This window comes from Pleuronectes platessa, chromosome 24 (assembly GCF_947347685.1).
Source record: "Pleuronectes platessa chromosome 24, fPlePla1.1, whole genome shotgun sequence".
Lineage (NCBI taxonomy): Eukaryota > Metazoa > Chordata > Actinopteri > Pleuronectiformes > Pleuronectidae > Pleuronectes > Pleuronectes platessa.
Window position 1 is genome coordinate 1,798,956 of NC_070649.1, and position 13,271 is coordinate 1,812,226.

At 47.0% G+C, this 13,271-nt stretch overlaps 1 protein-coding gene across 2 annotated transcripts; it reads right to left on the reverse strand.

Annotated features, from left to right (window-relative positions):
- Positions 1-1,581: 1,581 nt before the first annotated feature.
- On the reverse strand, positions 1,582-12,849 carry LOC128431227 (NGFI-A-binding protein 1). 2 transcript variants are annotated; one of them, XM_053417485.1, is made up of 8 exons: positions 12,436-12,849; positions 7,918-8,720; positions 7,696-7,829; positions 7,527-7,578; positions 6,960-7,079; positions 5,997-6,165; positions 4,274-4,429; positions 1,582-4,177 (listed from the first exon to the last, which is right to left on the reverse strand). In XM_053417485.1, the coding sequence occupies exons 2-8, from the start codon at positions 8,716-8,718 to the stop codon at positions 4,101-4,103; spliced, it is 1,509 nt and encodes a 502-aa protein (XP_053273460.1). In that variant the 5' UTR covers positions 8,719-8,720; positions 12,436-12,849; the 3' UTR covers positions 1,582-4,100. The 2 variants fall into 2 exon arrangements, with proteins under 2 accessions (XP_053273460.1, XP_053273461.1); XM_053417486.1 differs by having other exon boundaries at positions 12,432-12,849.
- Positions 12,850-13,271: the final 422 nt, after the last annotated feature.

Here is a 13,271-nt window from a genome sequence, read left to right on the forward strand (position 1 = left end):
GTTCCTTCTTGACCCTGAGGGCTGGTGGATTCCATAATATGGGAGAAAATACAAAGACTGGAGTGTTTAACAAACACATTTTCAGTCTCAAGACAGAAAGACAGATCTCTATCTTCACATCAGGCTGAACAACTAGAGGATTTTCAAACGAAGGCCTTTCTCTGCCTGTGTGCTTTTACCTCTCAAGTGTCTTCCATAAGAAACCTTTCTAACTCCCACTTTCTTTTCCAAGCAACAGCAGCTTTCTAAGTTAAATTTTGCCCCAGAATCCCCTGTGAGCAGCAGCAGATTCCCTGCATGCAGCAGTGAAGAAGAAAACAAAGGAAGGAAGGAAGGGAGACAAACAAGGCGAATCCCTAACGAAGCTGCAGGGAGGAGAGGCGATAATTCACCAACACCCACACCTTCTCAAAAGCAGTCAGCTTCCTGCTCCTTTCAAAATGAGGGTGATGGGTGCGCTCGGCAGATCCCTCCCACGCTGCTTAGCGGCTGGCTTCCACCCACCGCCCGTGGAGCCGCCCACATCGGGCCGTTGCCACAGCAACACATCCTCATCATCATCAGTGACTTGCACTGGAGGAGGAGGAGGACGGGGGGGGGGGGGGGGGGGGGGTGGCAGCTCGAGCGCCAAGCAGGGCTGCCACTGTGAACAGCAACCAGCGTGGGTGTTCATGAGCTGAGCCGTTCTCCAGAGGAAAGCAGTCTGCGTGTGTGTGTGAGTGTGTGTGTGTGTGTGAGAAGGAGGGGGGGGGGGGGGGGGGGGGACTGGAGGAGAGAATGATGGGAGGTATGTGAGTATGACCTGCGTCACAGTGAGTCATCAGCCAGTTTCACAATGTGTTGATGTGACGCTGATGCAAATGGCCTGAGAACGGATTCATCTCAGAAACCCAGAGAAAAGAGAAGGAGGCCGACCAGCGGCTCCTTTAAAGGAGGTGAACTCTGCTTTAAGTCCCTTTCATCTGCCCCTGTGTTTACATGGGAAACTCCACAAAACACCCCTTTGCATCTGTACACACGTCTGAGCTGCGGCTTCCCGGCCTTGCTCAAAGGCACCTCGACAGTTCCTAAAGCAAGATGCGTGAGCCAGGATTCAAACCAGTAATATTCCAGCTCCTCCTTGAGTCCGACAGTGAAACTCTGCAGCTCCTCCCTGCAGCCAGGAGCTAATATATAATCAAGCACAACATGATTATCTCCAGTGACTGGAACCTGTTATTACCACAGTACAAAGAGCGTCTCTGCCCATTAGTCACTTAACTTGATATCTGACTTCAGCAACTGCCCCAAAATCATCTTAAAGTGAAACTAACAACTGCAAACCACCATCAGCTCGAGTCGGCTTCCCTTTGTTGACTTCAACTCTAAACACAAATCTTCACCGTCCATTAATTTGAGAGGAGTCGGGTTTTTTCTGTGAATCACTAAAGATTAATCTGTGTACTCACATGTAATGGGAAAGTTTTAAAAGCTCAGTCGGGGTAAGTGCGGCTAAAGGTCGACTGAGTTCTGGAATCAAACAACCATGACGGTATGAGGAGTCAGAGTGACAGGGATCACAGAACGCACGGCACAATAGAGTTCAAAAAAATAAAGTTTAATGTTCATGTGCTGTATAACAAATAAAATATATTAGTGTTTAAAAAACAGGTGCATAACTAGGTGAAGCCTAATCTATCACTTTACAATAAACAGTGAGGAGGAGGGTGATCAGTGAGACGCAGGTCAGACACGTGCTGAGCATCGTACGACACAACAACGGCCAGTGTTCGATTCCCTTTACTCCAAAAACCCCAGTGGCTCCATCTCCCAGAATCCACTTGTCCTTTCAGCCACAGGTTCTTTTTCTTTTTCCTGCAGCTGATCACAGCCTCAGATCCTCGTCAGGCTCGTGTCGTCGCTGCTGCTGCTTGAAACGAAACCAGCTCATGGAGTTTTTTGTGAAACGAGCACAACGTCTTCAAACACAAGCACAGTGCTCTCGTGCACTAACAGTCAGACGACACACACACACACACACACACACAGTTCCCGTGTTGCAGGTGAACTCCACCCGGATGACAGACGTACAGTTACTGAGCACAGAACAATGGATCCATACAATATGCAAAACCGACTTATTACTGACATAAATATTGCATTTGTGTGTCATTACGCTGAGTGAGACTAAACTATCTGCAGGGAGACTAAATCCTCGTCTGGGACATTATAGACATATTTACACACACACACAGAAACACAGTGAAAAACACTTACTTGTTATGTATCTACCTCTAAACAGCAACAACACATCTTTGAAATCTGCACTGATGGATTAAAAACTGTTAAGAGCTAAGGCTAATCAACATTACCATCATGTAAAGCATCTTTTTTTTATATATATATACCAGAAACTTTTTCCTCAATGACACTTAGGATTTCTTTTTTTTTGATTTTGCTCCACGTACATTAACACCGTATTGACACCGAGAAAAATCTACAGCAAAGTTACACTGGACGAAGGAAACCCCCGGTGGAGAGATCAGGTAACACTACTCGTTATCATGGTACTATTTACACTACACGCAACACACAGGGGGTTTTTACTCTTTGCTGCTGCTGTTGTTGAAAACCTGCAATCTTTAGTATTTTATTGTGATGAGTTGAAAGTTTTCATATTGAGAGGATTTCACTGGATCTCTTCTTCCTGAAGTTCTCCCTGTCCTCGTCCATGCACGGTTTTGGTTCAACAGCAGGGTTCCGCAAAAATTACAAAGTGAAATGAACCGATTCGCTCGGCCTCAGCTGTTCTTCCACAACAGCTCCTGTACATCCTCCTCTGAAATGACTCCCCCCATAAATATACATAACACAAACCAGGTGGGGGGGGCGGGGTGGGGGGGTGAAGGGGCTGAATCCTGACTCAGTCTCCCGACAGTTCAGACTTTAGCTCGGGGAGGTGGGAGAGAGACGGAGGCTCAGAGGACGTGTGGCCAGGAAAACAAGTTTTATCTTCTCATATTTAAATAGGACCACAGCCAATAGGAATCTCACAGTTAGGACACATTGCATGACCACTACTATCATGTGGTGTCTGCTTTTTTTAAATTTTTTTACAATAAATATTCAGTTATTAGTCACACGTATAGTCGGTCGTGTCAGAACACAAGTAGCTGAGTTCCACCCTGTTTCCGACAGACTTCTAAGTCTCAGCACCGAAGACAAAAGACAGGTGAGACTGACGGGAGACGTTTTCAGGAGACAAATGTTTCGACGTCCTGATGGAGACATTTTGAATTTGTGCAGTTAATCCTGAGAGAGTCTTTTCCCGACTTTGTGGATGCTTGTAAAGATATTTGACTCAAAACCCTGGAACCATGAATATAATTCTCTACTTAACACTGAGCTACAGGTTGGATTGAAGCCAGGGGGGGGGTGGGGGGGGGGCACCTTCAGGTTCAGGATTCATCCTCTGAGAACCATGGAATCAATCAATCAAATCTAAAACTTGTTCTCATATTTCAATTTGAAACGAAGCTGGTTTTGCAAAATATCTAACGAGGAAACACTAGACTCTTAAAACACTTTTGAATTCCAAGTGTCCGGTTTACCATCCGCAGCTTCAGCCTCTGTGGTCGTGTAATAAACTGGTGGAACTGGGCTGAGCTCACCTCACTGGTGTCCTGCAGCAACACTCCTGCCTTTTGTCTCGTGTCTGAATCTGCGCCCGAGTAAAGACTCAACGTCACAGCCTGCGACCCGGCGTCCACAGAAAGCAACAGAGAACTCACCCAGGCAGAGGTAAAGAGGACGAACCACTCAGGACATGGGAATCGAACATGTACAGTTACACACAAAGACCTGCCGAGCGCTGGAGGGCTCCTCCAACCGGCTCTCAGGGGCTTTGGCAAATACCTTTTCAAAATAAAACAACGAAAAGACGAAATCAAAGAAAAATAAATGCTATTCATGAGGCAACATTGGTTGTTAAGGCTCTACTGTGGCTGTGCTTGCTTAGTATCTGTTGACGGGTAGTAACTGCATACGGTCAAGTGTGAGTAGAATGAACTGGGAGTGGGTACAGGTTGGGTAGTGGGTATAGTGGGAGGGTGGGCGAGGCACTATGTGGAGTCTTCGGGCTCTGACTTGATGGTCTTCTTCTCTGCGTTGCTGGGCGCCCGCTGCGACGTCCCGTTTTCTGAAGAGCAGAGAATCAAGAGGTTTAATTCAGACTCAGATCGGAGACCCATCCCTCCACCTGCTGGTCAATGTAAAATACAAGACCCTCACGAACCCGTTGCTGGTGTTTTGGTCTCCTCTGTGTTGTTGTTGTTGTTGTTGTGGTTGTGGTTGTGATGACGCTTCAGTTCATTGGCTAGCTGCTTCCCCAATGGGAGGTCACCTTCCTGCATGCTTTGACTCACCACCCGCAAGTTGATTGGACGTTCGTCTGGAAAAAAGAAAAACAAATATTCCTTAAATCTGCTCTCAGAGCATTTGACTGTGACTAACTCAGGAAACTGAGTAAAGACCGTGAGGTGAGGTGGAACCCTCCGGAAAAACAAGTGAGTGTTCAGGGAGCTAAGATGTTTCATTTGAAATTAAACCATTTTAAGAAAACATTACATTTATTACGAGACTATGCCTTATTATACTATCCCATAATATACTATATATATTCTATATACTTTACTATAACAGCTGTAAAAAACAATAAAGAGAAGAATATTTCTGTTAAAAGCAGGTTCTATTCTTCCTCTCGTGTCGTATTCATCATCAAATGAAATAAAGCGAATCCACATCGGGGACAAAAGCAAACATCAGCCCAGATGTTCTCCCAGCGCTCACTGGGTTTGACGTGTTCCCTGATAAACTCCCAGTGGAAACAAGGAGAGTGGAGCTGCTGATCCCTCGTGTTTGTCTTCTTCTGCCTTTGGGAGCGAGAGGGAAAGACGCCGAGCGGAAGATCTCACGCTGGAACCATTGCTCTTTGTTTAATACCGACACACACGTGTTAATGTGGGATTCACCAGAGTCTGTTTTCATTCACCAGTAACAAGGAGGTTTACTCTGCATATTATCTGAGTCATTTACGTCTGGATTCTATCACCTTGTTGGTTTTCCACGATTCTGTGTCAATTACATTAAATAAAGCTTCAGCTGAATCAGGGTTTTATTATCTGTGAGGGGCCATTCATTTAATTCCATTTGATTTATCGACTTTAATATCTCAATCCACAAGGTTCAGGTTTTCTGCAGGTTTTTAGTTCGATAATAGACAAAATATAGAAATAGACAAAAGAGAGAAAAAGGGACAAATTAGGAAAAACAGGGAGTTTAAAACGTCAAACTGTTTGAGACAAAAAGAAATGACGGAGGAAACAGGGACACGAGGAAGAAAAGCAGAGAAGAAGAGGAGGAGGCAGGAGAGAGAGAGAGGTAGAGAGAGCCAGACGGAGAGAGAGAGACGCCCCCCTCCAGGCAACTGGCTGGAGGTAAACAGGCGTGGGCGTGATAATTACAGGTGCATTGTGGGATTTGTGGGAACAGCGTTATAATGAGCTGTCGGGAGTGGGTGAAGGAGGAACAGGATGAAAATGAGATGAGGCCCGGAGCAGGAGTCACATCCTGAATAATGATGTCTCTCTCTCCCTCTCTCACCTCTGTGGCGGAAAAGTGCAGATGAAATAAATGTAAAAACGGAGGTGAAGAAAGAAAAAAAACAGAAAGTGACAGCTGCCGCGGCTGCGTGTGGAAGATCCTCACAGAACCTTCCTCGAGCATTCACGAGAGGAAATTAATCAAATTAGCAGAAAACAGATCGAGTTGAATTAGAATCAGTTTCGCCTCAAAGACGCAACAATGGCGTCAATTTGGCTGAAGACGGAAAGTCTTCCCCTTATTGGACACAGGGGGCAGCAGTGAGCCGAGCATTTAACAACTGAAGATAAAATCTGGCGCGGAGAAGCCGAAGAAGACATTTGTGGTTTGTTGGAATCACAGAACCTTCTCCTCACCTTGGTGGTCCCTGCTGGCGTCGGCCGCCGCTCCGTTAGTGTGCTGCACGTCATTGAGGTACTTCAGAGCGGCGGGGGGGATCCTCCAGTCCAGAGCCTGGAGTCGCTCCTGGACGGCGGCGTCCTGCAGGATCTCCATCTGCCGCGCCAGCAGACGCTCCAGCTGGATCTGAAGGACACAAACCAGTTGAGCTCTGGATGAAGAAACTCTAACAGCTGGAGTTATTACTAAGAAAAAAGACTAATCCAGTTAGTTTCATCCACACTGGAATAAAACCAGCAGCTCATTGTCTGCACATCGCTGTCACGTTGAATCGTGCTGGGACGTTCAGACGCTCAGACGCCGTGAAATCTCTTCTTCTCCTGAATGCGATTTCTGGAAATCACATCAAAATGACAAGTGTAGCTGCAGCCGCACAAAGTGATCAACCAGAATCCACACGCACACCAGACATGTGTTCCACGTGCACAGAGCAGTCGACACACTCGGCACCGATGTGTTCTCTGGGTAATGAGTTATCATAAAGCTCTCCTCCTACTCTCTGACTCTAATTAGGAACAAGCCGCAGCAGCAGCATGGAAACCAATAAAGACCATTAACTGGGATCAAACTGGATTCTGCCGCCACAAACATCTGCTGATGTGGAAATCTGTCGCGGCAGTTGATGATTCTTTCAACTCCACAGCTGAGGTGCAGAAGAGAATCTGTGTCCTCACCTCTGAGGAGCATCTTTCTGCATTTAGACATGAACTCAGTTGAAGCCCAAGAGGTAAAGAACCACATCTAAATCCAGATGTGATGTGGATCTGCATCATAAACAGAAACGTTCTATCTCACAATGTTAAAGAAACGATTCTAGAATCTGGTCCCTGATCCGGATTCCAACCAAACTTCCCTGAGTTCTTTCCTGAGGTGTAACGCATCCTTCAACCAAGTTTCGTGGAAATCCATCAAGGACTCACCTGCAGATTCCTCCCGACGGTCTCCTCTCCTTTCAACTTGGCGCAGGCCAGCTGCTCCCTCAGCATCTCCTGCCGCATGTGGATGGCCTGCAGCGCCTCCTGGATGTCGAAGAAGTTCTCCTGCAGACGCAGAGCACACAGAGGAACCTGGGTTTACCCTTCGTGTCAGGGTTGAGTTCAAGGGGGTCAGACCTTTGGTTTCTAATAATAATAGAGTTTGTGTCTAAGAGAACCAGGTGACAGACAAACTGTGGTTTTGGGGAGTTTGGGTTTTTCTGCAGTAAAATGTCCTGAAAGTGAATTTGACAGGAAACTCCCTCCGTTAGTCCGTGGGCAGGTGTCGGCTCACGGTGGTTAGAGTCCCTGCTGCCGCCACATGTTTCCAATCAGAGGTTTACAAACTGAGAGGAGCCATTCACAGCTCCAGCTCCCAGCCAAGTGTCAGGAGAGGACCAGTGAGAAGTCACGTTGTTCACAACTCAAAACAACACAAAGCTGCGTCTGCTGGACTCTCTCTACACTTCACACACTCTAGATCAGGAAGGTGCAGGAAGTCAAAGAGCGTACCTCTGTTTTGATCCTTTTGGGGGACGGCTCGTCTCTGTCTCCACATCGAGACCTGCAGAGACACATCAGGAAACAAATGGAACCACATTACATCTTTAATCTGACGCTCACAGGACGGATGTGAATCACAGCGATCTGAGATCAGTGCCCAGAAGGCTGCAGCTCTTACTTGCTGGTGCGGTAGGTGTATTTGTACGTGACCTCTCTGGAAATCTGCCGGGCGAGTCCAAACAACTCGTCTCGACGTGTCAGCAGAGCCATGTCCCGCATGCAGAGCTGAGCCGCCGCCTCGTTCACCGTCAGCTGCATCAAACACACGAGTCAGGTCAGGAAACACACAATCTCAAACCTCCGGGAGGAAAGTTCACTGAACAGGAGAAGGTGGATGAACCTCGTGCAGCGTCAGGTGTTTGCCGTCCCTCCTCTTCGAGTCGAAGCGCCCGTAGATGGCGCTGTACTTACGGATCTCCTCCTCCCTCCGCGGCTCCTCGTCGCTCATCTCGAAGATGTGTCCGATCATCTTCGCTAACTTCTTGTTGTTCTTCAGTTGATCTTTGACCTCGGCCAGGTCTGCTTTAGGGAGTCCAGGGGCCATCCTGTCCACACACTCCAGCACCGACTGGACGGCGGCAGCGTCCAGGGCCTCCAGGGCGTCTCTGGGCGAGGAGGGCGAGCCCAGGTCCGATGGCGACAGGCTGTGCTCGCTGTCGTTGCTGTGGCCCGACCAGAACCGGGCCTCGCTGCCGCCCTGCAGGGGCGAGCCGGCCGACACTTTGTCCCGCGCCACCTCCAGCTTCCCGGGATCTGAGCAGGCGGCTGCCACGGCTTTGGGGATCTTGACGCTGGCGGTGTTGGCCCGGTCCTGAGCGCTGAGCAGCGTGGGCGAGCCCTCGGGCAGCTTGTACACGGGGATGCTGCAGACGGGCAGCGAGCTGAGCGGCTGGTTGAAGATGGCCGGGTTGGTGACCCAGTCGCGCAGCGCCTTCTGCAGGCGGCGCACGTGCAGCGGCTTGCTGGCCATGCCCACGAGGGCCATGATCTCCAGGAACTCCTCCTCGCCGGCCTCGCACAGCTGCTGCACGTCGTCGCCGCCCTGCTGGATGAAGGCCTCGTAGTAGTAGAGCAGGTTCGCTCGCTGCAGGATCCTGTAGAGCTGCAGCTCACCCAGGGTCCTCGGCAACACCGCCGCCATACCTGAGGGACAGCACGCCACACAAGTGGATCAGAAACCAGCGCAACACAACAACGTGAAATAGGGACTTTGCTGAGAGACGATCATGATCAAGACAATAAACAGAAAAAGCATAAAGTCATAAAAGGGGCATTTACAGTTAAACCGGGTTAAAGTAGTGAAAGCTGCATTTTTGAAAGACGAATCCAAACCTGCTCTCACACCTTCATCGGTTATTTCATGTCCCAACTGACTCAGAACCAAATTATCGCCGTGACCTGAAGAGGAGACACATTTCCACAGAAACGTACTGTACTCTCTATTCCTGGCAGGTGCTTGCTTTCGGTTAATCAGGCCTGAACAGGAGTTATTTTTTAGCCTGAATGGCACCGACAGGATATTTTAGTCCTTTGCTTTGCCCGAACTTAATAATCTACATTTAAAACATCAGAATTCAAGATTTAAAAACTACAAAGCTTATTTTCACAGGGCTCAGTAAGTCGTTCCTTCACCTGCGATTAAGAGAAGGTGTTTCTTACAGTGCTGCTCCAATGCACAAGGGGATAAAATGCAGAACAAATGGGATTTGAATGGACTATTCGAGCCGTCAGTGTTTCTACATGCATTGGATTCCACATCGGCAGCAGCCTGTGATTACACTTCTTCTGGTTGGGATGTTTGGTTGTTCTCAGATCGTCTCCTTGCCACCTCGAACTGAGAGGGGATCAGACTGAGGCTTGTTTCGGACTCTTCCTATGTGCATGTGAGGCCCTGCGGAAGCCAGGCTGACAGAGGAGTGGCAGTCAGCAGGCCCGGGCTGCTGGGAGGACCACATGCCTCTCTCCACCCCTGCAGGATGTGTGGGTGGTGGGCTCGCCTCGCCCAGAAATAGGCCCGGAGAGCCTCAGCCCAGGGAGCCAGGCAGGCCTCGACTCGGCCTCAGTGAAACGAGAGAAGACAATGACCTTATCCCATCTCTACCTCCAGCTGCATTCTCTCAAACAACCACTACTAGTTAAAGTAGTAATATACATATGTCTTTAATTTAACATCCTGGTCCATGCAGATGGATTAAACCACACAACGTAAATGTGAGTCACTCAACAAACCCGATCACAGCTGCTGAATTTCCACCTATCTCTACGTCTGGTGGTGTCTTGTTTACAACAAACCAGAGAGTGAGCTGCCAAAGAAACTGGTGATTCGGCAAAAATCACTGTGGGAAAGATGAATCCCCTCCTACCCCCCCCCCCCCCCCCCCCCCCCCCCGGGAGGAAAGTTCACCACGAAGCATCGAGCAGCTCCAGAGGATCCAAGTCCACGAATACACGACTTTCAACCTTCAGAAAACTAATTTAACAGTTTGAGAGTTGGAGATGTAAAGAGGATTCCACTGGACAAGATATAGAAACACAACCACAAACTTTCTTTTCCTCTTCACATCTCTGCAAGTTTCATCCAAACATTTAGATTCACATCCGAATTAAAGAATGTTTTTGTTCAGATCTGGATCCGACCTGAGAACCGTCTGAACAACGTGACGTCCGATTCCGTCTGGAGACAAAAGATCGGCTCTGATCACTGACGCTCAAAAGGTGGACGATTGTTTGCCATCGCAGAGAAAGGTGAGACCTTATGAATCATGGAAATACAGATTACACCTTGTTCAACCTGTTTGCACACGTTATATCAATTTGACACAAGTGGGGCAATAAAGACTTGAACCTTAAAAGTTAAAGAAGTAGAGCAAATGATTTAAAGTAAAGCTTAAGAGAGACGTTTTAATTCTTTAATCTTAAGTTTCTTGAGTTTGAATTCAAACTTTCACACCTCTGCCATAGTTTATTAGTTCACAAGGTCATATTATAAATATGGATCAATGGATCTTAGGCGTTACCAAGTTTTGTAATGTTTAACACTCAGAGTTGTGTAGTTTTTATTTCCTCCTGCAGGTTCTGTGGCTTCTCATCTCCTGAGTCTGTTTCTGAGAGAATCGTCAGTTACGTCTTAATCTTAACAAAGTTTGTACGGACATCTCGGACTCAAGGTGGATTCTGGGAAACAATGTCCAGCTCATCTCCAAATGCAATAACATAACTGGCTCGATCAAACAAGTCTGAAGACAGATTTCATCCAGTTTCAGAGGTAAATTGACAATCAGTCAATTAATAAACAAATCCTCTGATAACGTCTTGATCTCTTCTTCTTTTGTCTTAAATGTGAGAGTTTGATGCTTTTCTTTGAGAAACAGTCGACAGCAAATTGAGCATCTTTGGGTTTTGGACAGAAAACCCATGAGAATATGTCACAAAAACAATTAACTAATTAACAAAGAAAGCACTTGGCAGATTAATGGACTGGAGAGCTGCAGCCCTGAACACGACAGCAGGACCGAACGAGGCTGTCACGCTGGCACGGACTCTTCTCTGCTGCTTTACAACAGATCTGGGAACTGAACGACTATATTTAGCTGCAGTGTAAACGTGTGTGTTGCAGGTAGAACCGTCCATCAACAGAGACAAACCTCTGCTGGAGAATGAAAGCGATCCTGGCGGCTGCAGCTTTAAAAGAACCACAAGGTGTTCTGAGACGGGATCAATTTACTGTATTAGAGGAAAAACAGCTCCAGTGATGTTGTGTGTGCGTGTGTGAGTGTGTGTGTGTGTCTGTGTGTGTGTTTGTTCATCATCCGTCTGCACAAACACTCTCAGACTCCTACCGCCTGCCATCATACTCCAGTTTGATCACAGCAGACGTGTGAGTGTGTCCTGGGTGTAAAAGGCGTCTGTGAATGGCAGCTTCTAAATGAAGCCCTGCTTCACAAAGCGAGTTGAGCCAGTTCAGCCTTTCACCTGGAGAAGGAGGGCTCACTGGCACAATGGCACCCACACACACACACACACACAGACACACAATGAAGGCTGCTGTGTGGTTTTCCAGGTGAAGTGGCACGCCGGCGTTATCTCTGCCCTCCCACAGAGAAAACCAGGATTCCTTTGATTTGACTGTGATTCAAGGGGAATTTTCCGGTTTGTCAGAGCAGCAGCATAAATGTTGTTATCAATAAAGCATCACTATGACCTGGTCACCATGAGTTCATACAGCGTGAGTGTGTGTGTCTGTATCATATTATCACAGTAATTGAGTGAATATTGCTGTAAAATGCCCCAAAATCATGTAAAATACCAGTAATTCTCCTACAGCTACTTCTAAATTACTTCTCGTGGTATTTTAATACATATAATATTCATATAATATACATGTATCCGGCCATAAGCTGCTTTACTGTATTTCCATGTCATAGTCTTGCAACGGGGACCCAGAGCTGTTAATGTGATGATGAGTTCTGAGCTATTTTTATCTCCTTTGTGGTGTTTTCAGAATTTTCTTAAAACAGCACATTCATTCTGAACACATAGAACATATCACAATCAGGAGAGTTGTTCTTTAAGGTGTTTTCCCTTGACAGCGACTCAGCCTGTGTGCGGCTCAGTAGTGAGTTAATAATGGCATGTGGCGCTGTGAGCTATTTTTAAACCCAATTTAATATTTCTTTAAGGGTATTTATATCTCTTATAATAAACACATGCACCTTTCAAACGGAGGCAGGGTTTGCATTTGGACTATTTCATCTCGCTATGACGAGAGTTCCTGTGCGTAAAAGTGAGATTTTAAAACACCTCCTATAATATTCCTGCAGAGACATGCAGGGTTCAACCCGAGTCGGATCTTACCTACCTGGTGAGTAGTTGACCCCCTTCGGCTCGCCCTGGTCCGGTTCCTCTTCCTCTTCCTCACTGTGTAGCACCACAAACCCTGGGAGTCAGTTTGAGGAGATTCCCACAGCGAGCGACTGGTGCGTAAAAACGGAAAAATAGTGTCCAAGACGCAGAAGGTATGAAGCCAAAGAGGTTTCTCTCGTCTTCTCTTGCTCGCGCCGAGCGTCACTCGTTCTTTCTTTCTTTCTCTCCTTCGGGAAACTTTTTCTTTCTCCTGCCGTTGAGAGAAAAGAGAGAGAATCAGTGAGGAGCCTCTGACCTTCGTGCGTCTTCGGTGCGTCTTCTTGCCTCCAAGTGTGTGTTGCGTGCGAGCCCGCGTATGGAGAGTGTGTGTCAGTGCGTGCGTGAGCGTGTGTGAGTGTTTGAGTCCTCTCTCTCCACTCCCCTTCACTTGTCACCAGCGTCAAGACACACGCACACACTCACACACACTTCCGCCAGAGGTAATGAAGTAAAAGCACCAGGAGGAGGACGCGTGAAGGAGAATGTTCAGGGTACAACTTTTAAACATGCAGTGATGCTAAAATTACTTTAATATGATATTTGTATCTATATTGTTAAGAGAATGTAAAGTTTTCTCTTTAATTTAGATTCCACTTCAACGTTAAGGTTTCTTTCTCTTTCCAGATCCAAAACACTTTCATATTTACAAACAACAAAAAGGAAATTTAAATGCACAAAAGAATAAAATGAAATATAAAAGCCAATAAAAACAGATTTATTATGAAGATTATGATTAAGATTAAGTACATGAGGCTTTTTGTGCACGTTCGTGTATTTCTTCATCAGATTAAG